The sequence below is a fragment of the Gopherus flavomarginatus genome, chromosome 9 (genome assembly GCF_025201925.1).
Source record: "Gopherus flavomarginatus isolate rGopFla2 chromosome 9, rGopFla2.mat.asm, whole genome shotgun sequence".
Lineage (NCBI taxonomy): Eukaryota > Metazoa > Chordata > Testudines > Testudinidae > Gopherus > Gopherus flavomarginatus.
In genome coordinates, this window is record NC_066625.1 from 20701867 (window position 1) to 20722935 (window position 21069).

The window sequence follows — 21069 nt, forward strand, 5'->3', positions numbered from 1 at the left end:
ATTGCTTTCCCTACTTAATTTCTAATAAGTGAATCACCAGATAGGGTATTCTCTTATTGGAAATAATACAGCTAACTTTCAGAATCTTTGTCCTATTTAGTTTTTTTTTAATAAATCTTGGGACAGAAGGAATTCAGTTTTATGCTGCATCTGAACCATCCTTTGGGAGCTTGTTTTGGTTTTCAGTTGGATCTTTTAGTCCGCTAATGGTTCAGCAGCAGTCGTGACCAACTAAATCCCTGTCATATCCCTTTCAGTTGTCTTTTTGTAGCTGAATGGTCCCAGTCTTTTTAATCTTTCATCATATGGAAGCTGTTCCATACCCCAATCATTTTTGTTGCCCTTCTGTGTACCTTTTCTAATTCTAATATATATTTTTTGAGATGAGATGACCAGAACTGTACACAGTATTCAACATGGGGGCATACCATGGATTTATGTAGTGACATTCAGATATTGTCTTATTATCTATCCTAATGGTTCCTAACTTACTGTTACTTTTAGGTATAATAAATACACAATATTTAGGCAAAATGGTGATGTTTCAAGTGTTCAGAAAGTTTTAGTTCAGTTGCTCACTGTGGACATTTTGCAAGCATTGGAGGTAGACACTTCTTTGTAGCTTTATTTTATATGTAAAGATGATTCCCTATTTTAAACTTGTCTCTTCTTTTGCTCAGATCAAATCGTGCCCTTATTAATGTTTGGATTCCCTCAGTCTTTCTACGAGGAAAAGCTGCTAATGCATTCCATGTTTACCAGGTAAGTAATGTGACTTTAAGAAATCATATTTGCAAGAGGTTTCCATAAGTGAAATAATAGACAAACTTCTAAAATATTCTCAGTATCTGAAAGTGAATCACAAATGAAGGGACCAGTCTTTGAACACTTATGCACAGGGATAATACCTTTACTAGTGTGAGACGCTCACTGGAACTATTTAGGTGAGCAGAGTTACTCGTGTGTGTATTTTCAGGGTAGGACCCTAGTAACTTAGTAAAATGGCGGTACAGTGACTGTAGGCAAACGAGACAACCATTCAGTGTTCAACCGCAGCTCTTTCACATGTGTACACAAATCTGCAGATTTAACTATTGGAAGGATTAGTAGCCAGAAAACCTGGCCTATTTCCTACCTTTACAAATTGTACCAGAGGGTCTTTACTTTTACCTTTACAGACACCAGTGGGGAATAGAAATGACTTCTATATAGTGGCTTATTGCAGAAGCCTTTCTACTTAAGTGTCTATATTGGTTCTGAAATCAAACCCTCTTGTGAGATGTCTGTCTACTTCTGTCTAGCTCAGGCATGAAAATATGTTAACAATAGAGTCAAGGTACTAGCCTCAGGCAGAAAAGTATTAGCAACTAAGCCATATTTGCATATGTTCAAATATTTGTTTAAATTCGCAGTTAGGTTCTACCCACTCTGGTCTTTTTTTTCCCTGTAGTTGAAAATCTCAATAAACAAGTTTTAAATTAAAAGGGTCCCAGCTTTCTCTGAAGAGTAGAGAGAAAGAATAAGTTCACCTGAACTAAAACAAAAAGATGCCATACCACATGGAAATTTCTGAATTAAAATGAGATATGTTTGCCATCTATGTAAATTTAGTTCAAGTGGTGTTCACAGTTGCTGTGTCTTGTTGTGGATTCTTCTAATTTTAGTGGAACAGCACAGCTGTTGCTATTGGGGTGGTGTTTTGCTTTGTTTAAACCTATTTGTAAAAGTGGAATTCTTGTCTCGTATTACTCCTTCCCCACTCTTTTCTAGGTTCATGTGTCTTAAGATGCTTTCCTCCATGAGGAATTTGTGTATATACTCTTAGGAAAAGAGTTCCAGATGAGCTCAAGTCCATTGTCAAAAGTAACATAGGTACTTAGGAGTCTGTCTCATTGAAAGTCAATGGGATTTTAGCATCTAAGTGCATGAATAATTTCTGAAGGTAAGGCGTAGGCCCCTAAGTCATTTAAGCATGTATGAAAACTTTATCCTGGGCTCTTGGTTTGTGATCTTTCCAGTATTGTATGCAAACATTTATTTTCTGTGAACAGTTGAACGTAGTTATCCAATAATATCTGCAGGTTTTATATACCTCTTTCTATCCAATATCTCTAAAACCCACAGTGTTACACTTCACCTTTTTACTGCTTGGTTTCAAGGAGCGTGCACGCTGACTTGTTACAGCTATTTAATGAAATGGGTCTTTAGTAACTGAACCTTCAGGAAGTTTTTTAGGGGAGGCACATATAGAACAGTGGGAAGAACTGTACAACAGCAGATTTTTCTCATAGTAATATTGTTAGGAGAGACTTTTTTTTGGCAGAGAAGACCCAGTGAAATATATTATATTTCATGTTCCTCTAGGAGGAGCAGTTAAATATTTGAGAATGTGAATATGTACATATTTTCTGCATAGAGTGATTTAAGCTGGACAGTCAGCAATCAAAGAGCAGATTTTTTTACATGTACAGCTTTAGTGCCTGACAAGTACTATTCTGTAGTAGAGAACAAGAGTTTTAAGCTCTTCCATAGAATCTCTTTAAAAAAAAAATCTAGACAGTTCATCTATCAAAAGGCAGAATGTGATCTACCTTAACAGATTCTTGGCATGTTTTTCTTTTCTGAAGCCACTTAGCAATTTTCTGTCTCTGGAAGCTAAAGACTAAATGAGACAGACTCAGAAAATATGTGATTATCTGTGAGATGAGTTCTGCAGTATTCCTGACCATCTAAAAACCCTTTAATGTCCTCCCCAGTGGTCTGATTTTTTTGAGCGGAGCATCATTGAGCAAGAGAACTAACATTGCAGTCCAGATTGGTGATAAGCAGGTACCCACTTAGTACGAAATAGCTTTTAAAGAGTTAAGCGCATTTCCCACTCTTTTAGCTTTGGCATTATGATTACTGAAGTCAAGAAATGTCATATAACAAATAGCATTTCTGTATAGCATTATTTTTGCATCTCTCTAATAATGTTTATGATCTCTTCATGAAGACATTACTTTAAACTTTATTCTCTTTTCTGTCCCATTGTGTATAATTAATTTCAGCATTTGAACTAGCTACAGTTTTTCTTATTTTATAGTTATTCAGTAAAGCCCCAGAGATCTTTGTATCTTCCCTCTTTATATCTGAGGCCTGCTTCTGACAGCATCAGGTTTGTTGCCTTTAGTGAATAGGTTTCCACACAGCAGAGAAGATCTTATCCATTGCCAGAAATCTTGCCATTCAGTAGTTAAGATCTTGGAGAAGAGAAAACAGCAGACTCAAGTAAATCATTTTGAGCAGATTACTGCAGCTCAGTATAATATATACTGATATATTATATATATATATATTAATATATATATTAATATATAAAATATATACATATTTTCTATAGTGTGATTCAGTAGAAATATTATGATTAATAATAACTACAGTAACTGTTAAGACATTCTTTTCTCTTGTCTTTCTGAATGGCAGGTCCATAGCCTGTGTTTTGGATCTTACTAGCCTCCTTCTCCTCATCTGGCTTAATAAGCAAGAAAGTTACTGTGACATAGCAGGGTGCAATCCAGACCAGTGGCAGTCTGTGTCCCCCTCTGCCTGATAACCTGGGGGTCCTAGCAATGCCTTACTCTTATAGTGCTCAACCTGGACTGCTCACAAGCAACTTTCCAGCATGCAGGTTACTCCCAGGGGTGTGTGTGTGTGTGTGTGTGTGTGTGTGTGTGTGTGTGTGTGTGTGTGTGTGTGTGTGTGTGTGTGTGTGTGTGTGTGTGTGTGTGTGTGTGTGTGTGTGTGTGTGCAGCCTGCAAGTCACACCCTGGCTCTCACCAGCCTTGGTTATACTGCATGGTGACCCCAACACACTCCTAATCCCAGACTTCCCCCCAGAAATGTATGTCTTGTATTGTCCAGCCCTTTCCTGGACAGTTCAAATATATTAAGTCCATTATTCCTTCAAGGGAATAATATACAGCAACTTGTCACCTTAAATGCAGTTACCCAGACACTCAATTTAAACACACAGGATTGGATAAAACAATCAAACAAGTTTATTTACTACAATGAGAGAGATTTTAAATGAGAATAAGCATAGGCAATACAGTCAGAAATCGTTAAAAGAAAATAAAGATAAACCACTTTCTAATGCTAAACTTGACAGGCTAAATTTAATTCAAGGTAAAGCCCTTACTCACATGCTCCCAATATTACTGACCAAACTCTCAGCTCAGGACCCTTCTCTCAGAGTCCAGTGGATGTTTCTTTTGTCTTCCCAGGTGCAAAGAGTGAGATGGACAGGGAGAGAAAGAGAGAGGTCCCTTGGGAATGTTTGCACCTCTTTTTTTTATAGTTTCAGTCCCTATCTTGAAAAACATTGCCATCTGAGAACCAGTAGATAAAGCGTTTGTCTGGAAGGATGTTCCCTGCTGGATTTTTCACCTGTGCGAGCTTCCTTTTTTTTCCCCTCCCTTCCTGCTTGATGACTCTGTTTATGGAAAATTAAGACAAGCATACACTCCTTTGTTCAAAACAGATCTGTTTGACATGAGTCTGAACATGTATTTTTTACCTTAGAATTATAGAATTACAGGGGTAATTAGAATCAGAGGGTTAGAAGGGACCACAGTGGGCACCTAGTCTAACTCCCTGCCAAGACACAGGGTTTGTTGTGACTAAACCATACAAGAGAGATGGCAATCCAGCCTCCTTTTGAAAATCTCCACGAAAGGAACTTCCGCAACCTCCCTCAGCAGTCTGTTCCACTGTCCTACTGTTCTTACAGTTAGGAAGTTTTTATACATTATACAGGGAGAAGTTTGTAACTTTACCCACAATACTGGTGCACACATTTTACCATGATATTACTGATGAGCAAGTTCTGAGTTTTCAAATGATACTTCACAAGGCAAACTTTGTACAAAGATTTACGATAGTGTGTTGGATGTGAATACAGGAATGCATTCTGTCACAGTTACCCAGTGGATGAAAAGTTCATTCTCATTTTTCTTTCTTGTTATGCACTACCCTTTAATTACTTTAAACATAAAAGTATGGCTATGGCATGGTACAAGTCATTACAGAGGTAGGTAGCTATTTGTTGAGGTATTTATTTAAAATGAGGCAGTTGGAACTTGTGAACAAAAAGCAGATTAGCCTAAACTGTGGGTTTCTTTGCTATTTTTACTTTATTTCTTTGTTTTCTGTTATAAAAACCCAGCAAAATCAGTTATTGTTCTGGTTGCACACTGCTTGGGGAAGGGAGGAAATTGTAGCTGTAAGCAGCCCCTGCCTTTGGAAGGATAAGATGCTGTGATAGGTAAAGGAATGAGAGGAAACATATTTTTGTGTACCATCCAAAGCTCCCAAGTCCAATAGCAATGGCATTACAACATAGTAGGAAAATTATAATTACAAAAAATGCTGTCAGTTCTGGTGTTCAGAGTTGCCAGAACTGAATAGACAGAACATCTGTGATAAGAAATAAATAGCACAGGGGTATTTTTTAGAGCAGGGGTGGGCAAACTATGGCCTGCGGGCTGGATCCGGCCCCTCAGGGCTTTGGATCCAGCCCACGGCGCCGCCTGCACATCCTTGCGATCCCCAGGCAGGGGTGCAGATGGCTCCATGCGTTGCCCTTGCCTCCAGGCACCTCCCCCTGCAACTTCCATTGGCTGGGAACAGGGAACTGAGGCCAATGGGAGCTTCAGGAGAGGTACCTGGAGGCGCGGCAAGGGCAGTGCACGCAGAGCCCTCCACTCCCCCTCCCCCAGGGACCGCAGCACTTCCGGGAACCAGGAACAAGGCAGGGGCCAAGGACAGGGCAGGCATGCAGGGAACCTGCCCTGGCCCCGGTGCGCACCACTGCCACCTCGGAGTAAGAGGCACCAGGCTGGAGCCCGAATCCCTCCTGTAGCCCACCCCCCAACTCCCTGCCTTGAGCCCCCTGCCTGCACCTCGCATGCCAACTCCCTGCCCTGAGCCCCCTCGTACATCCCACACCCCTCCTGCACCCCAGCCCTGTGCCCTGAGCTCCCTGCTGCATCCTGCACCCCTGTGCACCCCAACCCCCTGCCCTGAGCCCCATGCCGCACCCTGCACCCCTCCTGCACACCAAACCCCTACCCTGAGCCCCCTCCCACAGTCCACACCCCTCCTGCACCCCTGCCCTGAGCCCCCTCCTGCACTCCGCACCCCTCTTCTTACCCAGTCCCTTGCCCTGAGCCTCTTCCTGCACACCGCACTCCCTCCCACACCCCAAACCCCTGCCCTGGCCCTGAATACAATTTTCCCACCCAGATGTGGCCCTCGGCCCAAAAAGTTTGCCCACCGCTATTTTAGAGGAATCTGGCGGAGATTGAGTATTTGAGAAAAACAATTTAAAAAATAGTTTTTTTACTAAATGTATAAGCTGCTTTTTTAAATTGCCTGTGTTATGCACTGGAAAGGATAAGATTCTTCACTACTACTTTGGAGTCTGAATCATTGCAATCTCCCTGGTTAGATGGAAAGAGAGATTTCCTAGAATATGTTTTTAATAATTAACAGATACAGTTTTTATCCTCAACACTGGGGAGCTATTTATTGGGTGCACAGTGCTACATTTAGTAAAGCTCTACTGTGGCTTGGACAATTTTGACTTAATAGTGATCCTGTTCACCTCTGGTCCCTAAGGAGACATCATGCCCTGCTGCTGCTGTTCACTTGTAAAGTAGCTAATGGCAGCTGTGGAATTACTTAGCTGTTTGGCTCATTCATTTGGCTTTCGAGTTACAGCCAGCAAGCCTGTACTGAATTGTGTTGGTTTCTTTGTCTTTCTCTCTCTCTCTCCTCTCCTCTCCTCCACTCCTGGATTCATGCAGTAGTAAAGATTCTGCCTGTCAGCTCCTGCTCCTTTTCACCTGTGCAATTTGTGATGCTGTGTGATTGAATATGACTGTTTTAGGGCTGTCAATCGCAGTTAGCTCAATTGATTAACTCGAAACAAATTAACTCAATTAAAAAATTAATCACAATTGCAGTTTTAATCGCACTATTCAACATTAATAGAATGCCAATTCTATTATAGTTTAATAGTGCAATTAAATCTTTGATTAATTGTGATTTTTTTATCTTGCTATTAATCAAGATTAATTTTTAATCGATTAATAGCCCTAATATTTTTTACATCTGATGTTTACTGCCACATAATATCACAGAACTGTGAAAATTTAAAATAAATAAAAATCGGAAAATCCTTAAAAATGAACATCAATATTATCTGACAAAATTATTAAAAAATAAAAATGGAATTCTGTCAGCCTATTTATAATTGCCTTGTAAGTATGGGCTAGTGGCTGTGCCTGTAACCTAAGTGACATTGTTAATTTGTAGCAATAATATATTACTTATATATAGGCCCAGATCTTGACTGCAATCAGATCTGCAGGGACAGAATCTTATATCTATGCAGAGATCCACCGAAGTCAGTGGGGCTCTGTGCAAGCAAACGGGTATACATGCAGATCCAAACATAGGAAAGGGGCATATCTTCTAAAGGAGGGTATCACTATTTACATGTTTTAGGCAGATTACTGTGTAATTGCACTTGAGCCATTAAAAAGTGATTATAATCTAATCTGATTTATGATAGTTACAATTTATAGTGAATAATCTAGTGAATAACTATAGTAATCCCCATGTGTCTCAATGGTCAGATGTTAATCTGTAATTAATAATATTTATGCTGAGAAACTAAAGTCACATGAATTGCATAAAACCATTTTTAGTAATTCATTTTAATGTACATTTGAACACAACAGGAAGATTTAAATATACACAAGACAGTAATACCCCTGTTTTTTCTTTAAGTGTATTCAGAGGTTACCTATATTTTGATCAAAATGTGGCAGCACTTTTTGAAATAGTAAGAAAAACTAAGCAGTTAACAATACAAGTTTAATATTGAACTCACTGAAACAGACAATTTTTACTTATATGTTAAATCTGTTTTTTATAAAAGAGTTTGACATGTGATTGCAGATTTATTCCTTTGGTTTTTTATATGGGATTAAATATACTAGTAGCCTTGAGGTTCACATTACACATAGTGAGCTTTCAAATTGCAATAACCTCTCTTTTACAGTGCTTTTATAACTTCTTTCTGATCATTTTAATAAGTAGAAAGATTGTGATTTGTAATAAGATTTATGATAAAATCGTGATACTTTAGAGAGCTACTTTATTGGCTGGATATTGTTGTATGCAATTTTTATCTCAATATAGGGCGTTTTCAGGTCAGGGTCAAATGCTTTGTGGCGATATCATATAAATTGTGGGCCTTGTTACAGGAATTTTATTTTATAAATGCCAATTCTGCCAGTGCCATTTTCTTTAGTGTAGAAATACATTTTATGAATCATTTTGAAAAAAAAAGTCTTCTAATTCTGTTCAAAAACTATTTTAAAATGATCCAGGAAAATGCTATATTGACCATTTCATTAAAAAAATTATTTTATTTTATATACTTAGTTCATAATTTTACCATATTCTCTTATTATTATCCCAATTTATGAGATGTCATTGGCTGTGGTATTGTCATTCAAACATCTGTCTGAGAGACATGACATTTCACAAAATGGAAAGACGAGAAATATGTAAGCAAAAGTGGAAGTGACTAGTGATATAGATATTGGTATTAAAGAGAGAGTGAGAGAAGGAGGTGTCACTTCATGATCCCAAAAAACATATTTGAAAATCAAAGTAAGGGCAAACGATTACACCGTGCTCCCTTTTCCTTATTTCTTTCAGTCCCAGTTAGTATGAAATAAAATTGTCTTAGGGAGAAGGTATGGCCCTGATGACATTAGTCAAATTCTTTTTCATATGGCTTGCCAAGAGAAAGAGATTAGGTTTTGTTAGTCAACTGGAATACAACATTGGGAAGTCCTTAAATTAGCATACAGCAGTGGTTTTCAACCTGTGGCCAATGGACCCCTGGGCCAGCGGACTTCCATTTGAAATTTTTTAGGGGTCCACAAATGAAAAAAGGTAGAAAACCACTGGGATACAGAAGTAATGGTTAAGATATAATCCAAAAGAGTTATTGAATGTTTTAGAAGGACTCTTTAGAATCTGGAATGAAAAGTATATTTTAGCTTATCTATATGACAGGTGTCCCCAGCATTGACATCTTATAATAGATATTGCAACTGTTAGGGAAATAATAGTTCTGGAGTTTGCTACTGGTGTGCCTTGTTAATGAGCTTTTACAACTAAAACTTATCCTTGGTGTTGACCTTCCTCCTTCCCTTCCCTCCCGCCTCAGTAGATAATTACACCATGTACAGTGTGTTCATATCTTTCTGTGCTCAGCTCTGTGTGTGTGTACATATTACATATTTTGAGGTTGGTATGGTAGTTACTTATTTTGAATGGAAAAGTAACCATTGTAGCAAAAACTTATGTAACTTAACAAGCCACTTTTCTATAGCTTTAAATGTTGAATAAGGTATTTATGGCATATAATTCATAACTTCCTTTTGGAGTTTATACTTGAATTTCTAGAGAAGGAGGTCACAGTCCACCTTTTTTTCTTGTTTCAAATGTTAAAAGTTTTTTTCTCTTACTTAATTGGCAATTATATATATATCTCCTCAATATATGTTCCATTCTATGCATCCGAAGAAGTGAGCTCTAGCCCACGAAAGCTTATGCTCAAATAAATTTGTTAGTCTCTAAGGTGCCACAAGTACTCCTGTTCTTTTTGCGGATACAGACTAACACGGCTGCTACTGTCATAAACCTAGTCCCAGATTTGGACCTTAGCATCCAAAATATGGGGGTTAGCATGAAAACCTCCAAGCTTAGTTACCAGCTTGGACCTAGTAAAGCTGCCACCACTCAAAAAATTAGAGTGTTTTGGGGCACTCTGGTCCCCCCAAACCTTCCCTGAGGACCCCAAGACCCAAATCCCTTCAGTCTCACAACAAAGGGAAATAAACCTTTTCCCTTCCCCCCCTCCTCCAGGTGTTCCTGGAGAGAGACACAGAAGCAAACTCCGTGAATTTAAACAGAGGGAGTCCACCCTCTCTATTTCCAGTCCTGGAAACACAAGCACTTCCCTCTTCACCCAGAGGGAATGCAAAGTCAGGCTAGTAAATCTAACACAGATTTCCCCCTGACTTCTTCCTCCCACCAATTCCCTGGTGAGCTGCAGACTCAATTCCCTGGAGTTCCCCACTAAAGAAAAACTCCAACAGGTCTTAAAAGAAAGAAAAATACATAAAAATGGTCTCTCTGTATTAAGGTGACAAATACAGGGTCATTTGCTTAAAAGAATATTGAATAAACAGCCTTATTCAAAAAGAATACAATTTAAAGCACTCCAGCAACTATAGACATGTAAATACAAAAGAAAAAAACAATAACCCCTATTGTTTTTATGATCTTTGTACTCACAACTTGGAAACAGAAGATTAGAAAGCAGGAAATAGAAATCCCCTCATAGCCGAGAGAGAGTCAGGCAGAAGACCCCAAGAACAAAAGACTCACACACAAAAAACCCTCCACCCAGATTTGAAAAAGTCTTGTTTCCTGATTGGTCCTCTGGTCAGGTGCTTCAGGTTACTTTTTTTCCAGGTGAAAGACACATTAACCCTTAGCTATCTGTTTATGACAGCTACTCTGAAACTTGTCATTGGAAAGATAGGGTGGGTGGGGTAATATCTCGTATTGGACTAAGTTCCTTTGGTGAAAGAGACAAGCTTTCGAACTACACAGAGCTCTTCAGTTTTGGAAAAGGTACTCAATGTCACAGCTAAATACAAGATGGAGCAGATTGTTTAGCATAAGGAGTTAACATGTTGTAAGAGACCATTTAAGGTGAAGTAGGCAGTTAACACTTCTGCATTCAAAGCGCGAAGGAGAGTTACAGATTGCTGCAATCAGCCATAAATTCAGTGTGTTTATTAAGTCTGATTTTTAGTGTCTAACACATTTATGAATTTAAGCTCCTAGGCAGGTTTCTTTTTGAACTGCAGTTTATATAGAAAATACATAGCACCCTTTTCCAAACAATGTTTTAGTGATGTAGAAGTACAACATCCCCAAGTATATACTAATACTTATTAGTATCTGTACTAAGTTTTTTAAAATTATTAAATTAATACATATTGAAGTATCAGTATTTTACAGCATAATTACCTTGGACTATCAGAAAAATAATAGATTTTAATTAACAATTATTTTACCACCGAAGAGCCAAAAGAAACTTGAAGTATTGATAATGTATTATACCAAAATACTTAAGAAGTTATTTATGTACGTACATTTAATTACTATTAAAATTAAATTACAATTCAGATGTTAATTATCCTTAGATTAAATCCAGGAAAAAGGAATAATGTAAATTATGTGTTCTCTATGAAAAACATATTGTGCAAATAATAAAGATTTTTATTTATTACAAGCAGTGCAGTGTTAAGGTTTGAAATGGAAAGGGTAGATCAGAAGAAGAAACTTGCTCCACCCAGCTGATGTCCCATGCATTTTCGGATGAGTTTTTTCTTTCTCTCAACCTTCACTCTCTGAGATGTCCTCAGGACTTTTCACATTAAAAACTGAATAAAGCCAGGTGTAGTTCTTGCTGGCAAAAATAATGTTGCTTTACCACAGCTGAAATGTGTGCCATAAGGGTATTTTGTGTGCATTCCTTGATAACTAAATTACCTTCCATTCCTTTTATTTATTTATTTTCGTGAGTTTTTGCAAGTGTTATGTCAGTAACCAAATAATTAGAGAAGGCCTAGCAGTTCTTAGAAAATTATCTGGGTATAGCAAGATTCTAGACAGAGTTTTCCTACTTTTTTGTTAATTGTTGTCTGGCTCTTTAGCTTATATTATTTTCAAATTATAAATGATGAAAATAATTATTTCTATCACCCATGCCATTGCTAAAAAAACAAAATTTCTGGTGTAAAATAGCCATGCACAGATCCTTGGGGGTTTTGTGAATTTTTGATAGTTTTAGCTTTCAATCTTTTTTAAAAATGCTTTCGTGTTTGGTTAGGAGTTGTCCAGAGCGTTATTCACTTCAGAAAGATGAGCCCATTAAATAGTAGGAGGCTTGCTGCCTCTCTGCAGTAATATATTTCTAAAGATGATTTAGATGCAATGCATTTGAAGTAACAAATTAAATTAGATGGAAAACTTCTATTAAGTATCGAATGCTATAACTTTTGAAACCATTTACATTTCTCCTTTAAACATCACTGTCTTATACTTCTATGCAGAAAGTATAGTGAGAAGCCTGTAAATACAGGCATTACGCTAACATAAGATAAGCTATGTGTGTACACTAGCACTTTTGTTGGTAAAACTTTTGTTGGTCAGGGCTGTGAAAAAAACTGTGTGAACAGTGCTATGTCAGCAGGAGATGCTGACAAAGCTGTCAGTGCTCTCCCACTGACATAGCTACTGCCGCTAGTTGGGGGTGGTTTAAGTATGCCAACAGGAGAGCTCTCTCCTGTCGGCATAGAATGGCTACATGGGAGACCTTACAGTGGCACAGCTGCAGCGGTACAGTTGTGCCTCTGTAAGGTCTGTAGTGTAGACATAGCCTAAGTCAGGGGTTGGCAACTTTTGGCACGCGGCTCGCCAGGGTAAGCACCCTGGCAGGCTGGGCCGGTTTCTTTACCTGTCGCGCCAGCACATCCCTCGCCCCGCGCTGCTTCCGGCAGCCTCCGTTGGCCGGGAGGGGCGAACCACGGCCAGTGGGAGCTACAGTCAGCCAAACCTGCAGACGTGACAGGTAAACAAACCGGCCTGGCCCACTAGGGTGCTTACCCTGGCGAGCTGCGTGATAAAGGTTGCCGACCCCTGGCCTAAGTACACGTCTAAAAGAAGTGATAAGATTGCTTGAATACCTAATTGTATGCAGTGGTGATGTAGCCACATTAGTCCCAGGATATCAGAGAGACAATGTGGGTGAGGTAATATCTTTTATTGGACAGGTTCCTGTTGGTGAGAGACATAAGCTTTTGAGCTCACACATAGCTCTTCTTCAGGTCTGAGAAATGTACTCACAGTGTCACAGCTAAATATAGGTGAACAGATAGTTTAGCATAAGTAGTTAATACATATTTCAAGGGAGTATTCAAGGTGAAGTGGCCCATTAACACCTCCCCATTCATAGTGTGGAAAGGGAAAAGATAGCTTGGGTGGGGGTGGTTAGTCAGTCATAGATTGTTGTGATAAGATATATATCCAGTGTCTCTCTTCAGTTCATAATTTTGAATGTCTAGCAGAGTTATGAATTTAAGCTCCCAGGCTTGTCTTTTGAACATATTGTGCTGGTTTCCTTTGAGGATGAAGGCTGATAGATCAGATATAGAGTGATCGCTTGTGAAAAGTGTTCATCTATAGGCAATATGGTGTTTTTGTCTTTTATATGTGTGAGTTCATTTGAGAGCAGGAGCGGCACCAGGGTTTTTGGTCCCCTAGGTGGGGGTCCTTCCTCGGTCCCAGTCGGCGGCAATTTGGCGGCGGGGGGGGGGTCCTTCCGCACTCCCGGTCTTCAGGGCACTTCAGCGGCGGGTCCCAGAGTGAGTGAAGGACCCACTGCAGAATTGCCGCCGAGGGCCACAAAATGCCACCTTCCCAAATCCTGGCCCCCTAGGCAACCGCCTAGGTTGCCTAAATGGAAGCACCAGCCCTGTTTGAGAGCATAGTGATTATCTGGTTTCACCCACATAGTTGTTATCAGGGATCTTTGTGGCAGTGGAGATATGTCCACAGGTTTTGCATCTGTTGTTGGTCTAGAGCCACTTTTAGTTGGTGTGTCCTGGTTTGTGGGGAGTTTGCTTCTGACGATGAGCGTGGAAAGGTTGGGGGGTTGCTTAATAGCCAGAAGAGGCGGGTTCAGGAAAGATTTTTTTCAGATTGTGGTTCCCATTGAGTATGGGTTGTAATTGTTTGATGATACTCCATATGTGTTCTAGTGTGGGGTGACAGATGACAGCTAGGGGTGTGTAATCAGTGCGGATTTTATTTCTGTACTGAAGCAGGTTCTCTTCTGGTATTTGGGTAGCCCGTTCCATGATGCAATTTATTCTGTATCTAGATCTACTTTAAATACTTGTCAATCTATAAATGTATAGAAACATAAATGCAAATGTAATTTAATATGCTGTATTGCTTTAAATATCATTGTAAGCAGTTTATCATTTAAACTGAGTGATGCAGAGTTCTTTGTCCCTCACCACAATCTGTGAAGTTGGGAAATTATTATAATCGTATTTGTTATGGACATGGCCTTTTGGTGAGAGACTCCAAAAAGTAATTAATCAGGCATATGTGCAATTCTGCTTTGGAGGAAGCAGTACTATACCTGCTAGGTCTGTAGCTTCTGAAAATGTGAAGAAACTTAATCATGATGGCAATATTTCATTTGGGAATTTAAGTACAGAATGCAAACATCTATCTATAATGGGTGGTTTTAAATTAAATATGTAGGTTCAATGTAGTTTAACTAAGGAACCTCACACTTGTATATCTATTTCATGCAAAAAACTCTAGTATTTCTACAATATTGAGTCTGATCATAATTTTATTTTATTTTTGCACATCACCACAGATGGGAAGATGTTAAATTTCCCAAGCAACATGAACACCATTGCTATTCAGACAGCTAAATTAGTTCTCACTTTTTATTCTGAAACATTTTCCTCACTAATATTTCTCCATCTCTGGTCACTTTATCAGAAATTCTATACCTAGCAGCATGTACTCCTAGCTTGGTGTCTGCCTTGGTATCTGCCAATATTTCCTACCTAAATATTGCCTCTCAACTCTGGGAAGAAAATGGAGAGAAAACCCCATCCCAGCAACCATAGGCTGCTCTCAATAGTGTTGTGCATTGGAATGAAGATAATGTATCTGAATCCCATCTCACCACAATCACATCTCTGAATATTTTATTTCTATGAATTGGATATTTCACTGCAATAAGGATCCCTGGCATTACTCCCTTGCATCTAGATGATGGGGAATTCAACTTTAACTATATATTTAACGTTCTAACAAAAGAAGAGTGAGAAGTATAATGTTCTTTATATACACATTTTAAAAAAACTGTTAGAGATGTCTTTTCAAGAGTGTTCCTGTTACAGCTGCCAAGCAAATAATAAAATAATCCTTTCAGTGTTTGTTAGGTAGAGGAATACTCCTATAAACCAGCTCTACATAACAGTAATGGAATATAACTGTCAACAGGTTCTTAATAAGTTTTATAGTTTGCCTTTAAATTAAATCGGCTAAAAGCTGGCCATTTTAGGGCTGGCCTACACTACACAGGTCAACATAAGGCAGCTTATGTTGATCAAATTATGTCAGTTTCTACTCTACAGCCTTTGTCCCACCTATGTAAGTGCCATACTACGCTGACATAATAACTCCACATCCATGAGATGCATAAGGCTTATGTCAGTGTAGTTAGGACAACGCACTGTCTGTGTAGACACTGCATCCTTTTCTTGTCAATTTCATGGCAGGAGTTGTGAAATTGACAAGAAAGCCCCCACTCCCCTAGAGGGCTGGGCGGCTGGACCATGTTCCCGGTTGAGAGCTGGGGTGAGAAACCTGGGGGGCTATCCTTTCGCTCCTGGCTGGGAGATGGGGTGAGAAGCCTAGGGGGCTTCAGATCCTGCTCCCAGCTGGGATCTGAAGCCCAGGCTCCTGGTGAGGACGTGCACCACCGACCCAAGAACATTAGTGTGGACATGCACCAGTGCAGTAACTACTCCGGTGGCTGTAAGTCAACCTAATATAGGTCGACTTAGGTTTGTAGTGTAGACATATCCTTAGCATTGCTAACATATAGAGAAGGACAGGTGAGCAGAAAATTCCTTGAGAGTTTGAGAATTAATTTAAGGTAATTATAATGGTAGCTGGATATTTTAAATTGTTAGGCCCTAAATTCCCTCTAAGCTGCGCAGCCACGCAGCTGCCTATTAAGCCCCACGCAGGGGCTCTATGCTGCGGCGGGGAGAGATGCTTCTCCCTGCTGGCCCCAGCGCAGACGTGCCGTGGCAGGGAGAGGTGCCTCTCCCTGCCAGCCCCAGCGTGGACCTGCCCTGGACTTACCATGCCAGGGGAGAGGAGCCTCTCCCTTGGTCCTGCCTGGCCCAGGTCCACCTGTGCTGCCGGGGAGAGGAGCCTCTCCCTTGGCCCAGCCCAGCCCCGCTGGAGCTGCCACAGCCGGGGAGAGACACCTCTCCCCCAGCTCCACCCCAGAGCCTGCACCCCCTGCACCCCAACCCTCTGCTCCAGCTCTGATCCCCCTCCTGCACCCCAAACCCTTCATCTCCAGCTCCACCTCAGAGCCCATGCCCCCCCGCACCTCAACACTCTTCCCCAGCCCTGAGCCCCCTCCCATATGTTGAGCCCCTCATTCCCCAGCCCCACCCCAGAGTTCTCAGACCTCCACTCCCCAATCCTCTGCCCCAGCCCTGAGCCCCCTCCCACACGCCGAACCCCTCAGCCCCACCCCCACCACATGGCTTTTGTTATATGCACTAATATGAAGGTGGTGTGTCACACATCACCTCCATATTGATGAACATAACAAAAGTCATTCCACACATGGATGTAAAAAATTAGAGGGAACCCTGGTTAAGACATACCCTACAAAATAATCAATTATTGTTATCTTGTATATACTGCACATTCAAACTCTGGCAATAGTATTAACTTGATAATTGAGTTTACATTTTGAAATGCATGCAGGATAAGCAGAATACACATGACTGCAAAGCCTAAATTCTTATCTTTGTCCTACAGAAGGCAATGACCTTTTCTTTTTATGTTTCACACAGGGTAAATATACAGTTTGGAAATAGCAGCAGTGGATCATAGTATGGAGATTTGGGAAAAGGGGCTAAAATGTACACACTTCTTACTTGCAGGATAAATTTGCCTGTGAACAAATTGCATAGTGTTCATTACTTCAGCATCCTCAACATTTGAGAAATTGTTTTTAAAAGTTGGACTGTTAATACTGTTTTTCACTAACATGGACTCTGATAATTATTACACAGAAAATTTGCATCAAGAGTTACCAGAAGGTGGTGTTCTGAATATCAGGATTAATGTGTATTAATCATGCCTGTGTACATGTATGAGAATAAAAATCATGGCAACCTGCAGTCCTGTTCCTATAGACCTCCCAGGCACTCCAAACTGGCATACCTCTCCCAGAGGACCTTGTGTTTCAATCCCATTCTTGCACTTACAGGCCCCCATGAACCAGGGCCAGCTCTAGTTGCCGCTCCAAGCAAAAAAATTTTTGGCTGCCCCCTCTACGCTGGGCTCTCCCCCACACACCAGTGCCACCCCCTCACCACCGCAGCACTGGGTTCTCTCTCCTCCACCCACCCACACCTCCTGCCGCCCCAGCACTAGGCTCCCCACCCCCAAACATGGGATCCACTACCAGCACACGGCGGCCGAGCCCTGACCCAGCCATGATTCCATCCCCATGCGGGTGGAGCTGCTGGGCAGCACAGAGCAGGAGTACTTCCAGGTGGCGGTGCAGCTGCGGTCTGGCATGGAGAACACGGCCCCCTCCCTGGGCTTCGCGGCGCTGCTGGTGGCTGAGGTGGATCAGTTCATGCTCACCACCCTCACCCCGACATGCTGGCGACTGAGGACCTGGAGAGTCCCCTGAACCTGCTGCTCTTCAACCTCACCGTGCCCTGGCCCAGCCCTGATGGCGAGGGTGGGAAGGCGAGGATCTCCGGCTGTAGGGCTACCTGCTCAGCACCATCGAGCCCAGCCGGCCGCTCACCTCCTCACACACTCCAGGAGCCCCTCTCGCCGCTGCAGTCCGGGCTCGGCTCCAGGGGACTCCGCTCTCCTCCCTCCCCGGCTCCTCACACACTCCGGGAGCCCCTCTCGCCGCCGCAGCCCGGGACCTGGAGCTGAGTGCGGGCTGCGGCGGCGGCGAGAGGGGCTCCCAGAGTGTGTGAGGATCCGGTAAGGGATGGGGAGCCGAGCCCTGGCTGCGGCTGCGAGAGGGGCTCCCGGAGTGTGTGAGGAGCCGGGGAGGGAGCGACGCAGGGCCTGGGATGCAGGGAAGGAGGAGGGGTCCTACTGCCGCTGCCGCTCTGAGTGTCCCCAGGTCGGCACAGCGTTTCCCCGCTTGAGTGGGCTGTGCAGGGCGCCGCTGGGCTGGGCAGGAGGCGCGGATCCCAGCTCATGTGCTGACAGGGCAAGTGGCTTTTTGCCACTCCAAGCAAAAAAAAAAAAGGGGGGGAGAGTTTGCTGCCCCTTAGAAAGTACCGCCCATGCTTGGAGGGCTGGTACCTAGAACCTGCCCTGCCATGAACTGAAACAGGTGTTTTCTAGCACAGGATAGTGTGAGGGCTCTTGCTATCTCTGCCTCTAGGAGCACTGTCATGGAGGGGGTAGACAGAATCAGGAGGTAATACTTCCATAATGCTAACATTCACAAATGGCATCAGAGAGATACTGGAAGTTGCAAAGAGTTAAAGGCATATCTAATAGTATGTCTACACTGCAAGTAAATACCTGTGACTGACCCATTTCAGCTCACTTGGGCTTGTGGGGCTTGGGCTGTAGAGCTAAAAAACTGTCACCTGGGCTTTGAGGGAGTCTGGGCTCTGGGACCTTCCCACCTTGTGAGCATTTCATAAGCATTATTACAATTTTTCTTGGAACTCTTTTTTCATAGCCTTTGACCTGGAAAGGCAGGATGCCATAATACTGTGACTTGAGTTTATCTGTACAGGCCTTCCAGGGAGAGAGAATTTTCAGCTAATTCATTTCAGAATCCCTGATCTAATATAGTTTTTCTATACACCCTTATGTTGCAATTTTAAGGTCTGATATCTCATGCCCTACCATCTCATGATACACCAGAGATAGTGAGAAGTGCTTAATTCCAAATCCCAGCTTTTCAGGGAGACCTTAGCTGAAATCAGGATTTTGGAACTATGCATTAAGTGCCTTAGGAATTCCATTTGGCTCTAATATGGGCTTTAGCAAGTGTACATTTCAGCAATGAAAAACATCTAAAATGTGGATGGTATTTTCAAAACTACATCTGACTGATATGGTTTACTAAACACTATAAAAGCTAACATGCACCAAGAACCCTCACTCTTTGTTCTCATCTTAGTTATTGGTGCTGAGTTGGGGGGGGGACCCCAAACCATTCTCACAGCTGCCTTTTTTAATGTCTCTATCCATTCTTCCCTCTCTTTATCTCTCTTTAACACTCCAGCCTCTGCTCAGAGAAACCAAATAAAACCTAGTGTAAGCTAAGCTCAGGGTGTAGTGACCTTGTTCAGATCATGTAGTATATGTTTCAACAGCTCTCAATTGCCCACACAGAGTAGTTTGAATCCCTCACTAGTACAATAGTAACCATCTTTTTGTATATGACTTTAGGCTCATTATGAGATACAGGACTAAAAATCAGGAGTTTTTTAAAATTACTTGCTATTATTGTGCTATATTGAATGAATGGCAGTGAACTTGCTGTCTAAAGCTCTCAAGAACAAATGGGTTTGTTCACCAGAGTTCTGCTTTTTCTTAGAATTTTCTTCAGAGATCTGATCGTGCAGTAGTTAATTTGATTGAATGATTTGAGTTGATTAGGCTCAAACGGAAGAAGTAGGTACAGGGTATACCACACATCCAACGTTACACAAACCCACTTCAGGTTTACACATCATATTCTATTCGTTGTACATTCAAGCACGTGTTTTAGGATTGGCTTGGTTACTTTACAGTAACCAATCCCCGTAAAACATGCTTTGTCCACATGCTGTCCATGTCCGACTTTATCTCATCTTTGCGCTCCCAACTTCTCTTTTGCACTGTCATTTTTTTCTTAGTAAATTGTTCCCTGGCTGTTCCCCCTTTTTATCTTAGCTAGCTCAAACATTCTGTTTTTTAACTCACAGATCTGTTTACTTATCTTAGCACAAACATTGCATGTTCAGCCTGCTGATCTAGTTACTGGCCTAATTCTGCTGTCCAAAAAATGAGAACTTCCCCATGATTAATTACTCACATCAAGCCAGGCCTACATAGTGTTACCAGGTGTCCAGTTTTCGACTGGAACGGCCAGTCAAAAAAGGACCCCTGGTGGCTCTGGTCAGCACTGCTGACTTGGCTGTTAAAAGTCCAGTTGGCGGCACAGCAGCTCTAAGGCAAGCTCCCGACCTGCTCTGGCTCTGCATGGCTCCTGGAAGCAACTGGCATGTCCCAGCGGCCCCTTGGCACTGTCCCCGCTGTCCCCAGCCTGAGAGTCAGCTCTGCAGCTCCCATTGTCTGGGACCATGGTCAATGAGAGCTGTGGGAGCGGTGCCTGTGGGCGAGGGCAGTGTATGGAGCCTCCTTGGCCGCCACTGCGCCTAGGAACCAGAGGACATGTCGCTGCTTCTGGGAACTGCCTCAGGTAAGCGCCGCCTGGAGCCTGCACCACACCTCAAACCCCCTTCTCCAGCCCTGAGATCCCTCACACACCCAACTCCCTCCTGGAGCCCGCATCCCCTCTCGCAACCCAACTGCTTGCCCCAGCTCTGAGCTCCCTCCCATAGTCTGCACCCCACTCCCCCTTCCACACCCCAACCCTCTGCCTCAGCCCTGAGCCCCCTTCTGCACCCAAGCTCTGAACACCTCGGCCCTGGCTGTACCTCAGAGCCCGCACCCCCAGCCAGAGCCCTCACCCCTTCCCACACCCCAACCCCAGCCCAGAGCCCACTCCTACACCCTGAACCCCTCATTTCTGGCCCCACCCTGGATCCTGCACCCCCAGCCAGAGCCCTCACCCCTTCCCACACCCCAACCCCAGCCTGGAGCCCCCTCCTACACCCTGAATCCCTCATTTCTGGCCCCACCCTGGATCCTGCACCCCCAGCCAGAGCCCTCACCTCTTCCCATACCCCAACTCCAGCCCAGAGCCCCCTCCTACACCCTGAATCCCTCATTTTTGGCCCCACCCTGGATCCTGCACCCCCAGCCAGAGCCCTTACCCCTTCCCACACCCCAATCCCTGCCACAGCCTGGTGAAACTGA

The 21069-nt window shown here is 42.5% G+C and overlaps 1 protein-coding gene across 7 annotated transcripts in view; it reads left to right on the forward strand.

Annotated features, from left to right (window-relative positions):
- SNX29 (sorting nexin 29) overlaps positions 1-21069 on the forward strand; it is a 443704-nt gene that overhangs the window by 227561 nt on the left and 195074 nt on the right. For 4 of the 7 annotated variants that reach the window (XM_050967714.1, XM_050967715.1, XM_050967716.1 and 1 more), the window contains one exon: positions 681-762. In XM_050967714.1, coding sequence (XP_050823671.1) covers positions 681-762 — 82 coding nt within the window. Of the gene's footprint in view, positions 1-680; positions 763-1770; positions 1958-2756; positions 2830-16838; positions 17120-21069 lie in introns of those variants that run through there. The other 3 variants (XM_050967717.1, XM_050967718.1, XM_050967719.1) reach the window with 3 other exon arrangements.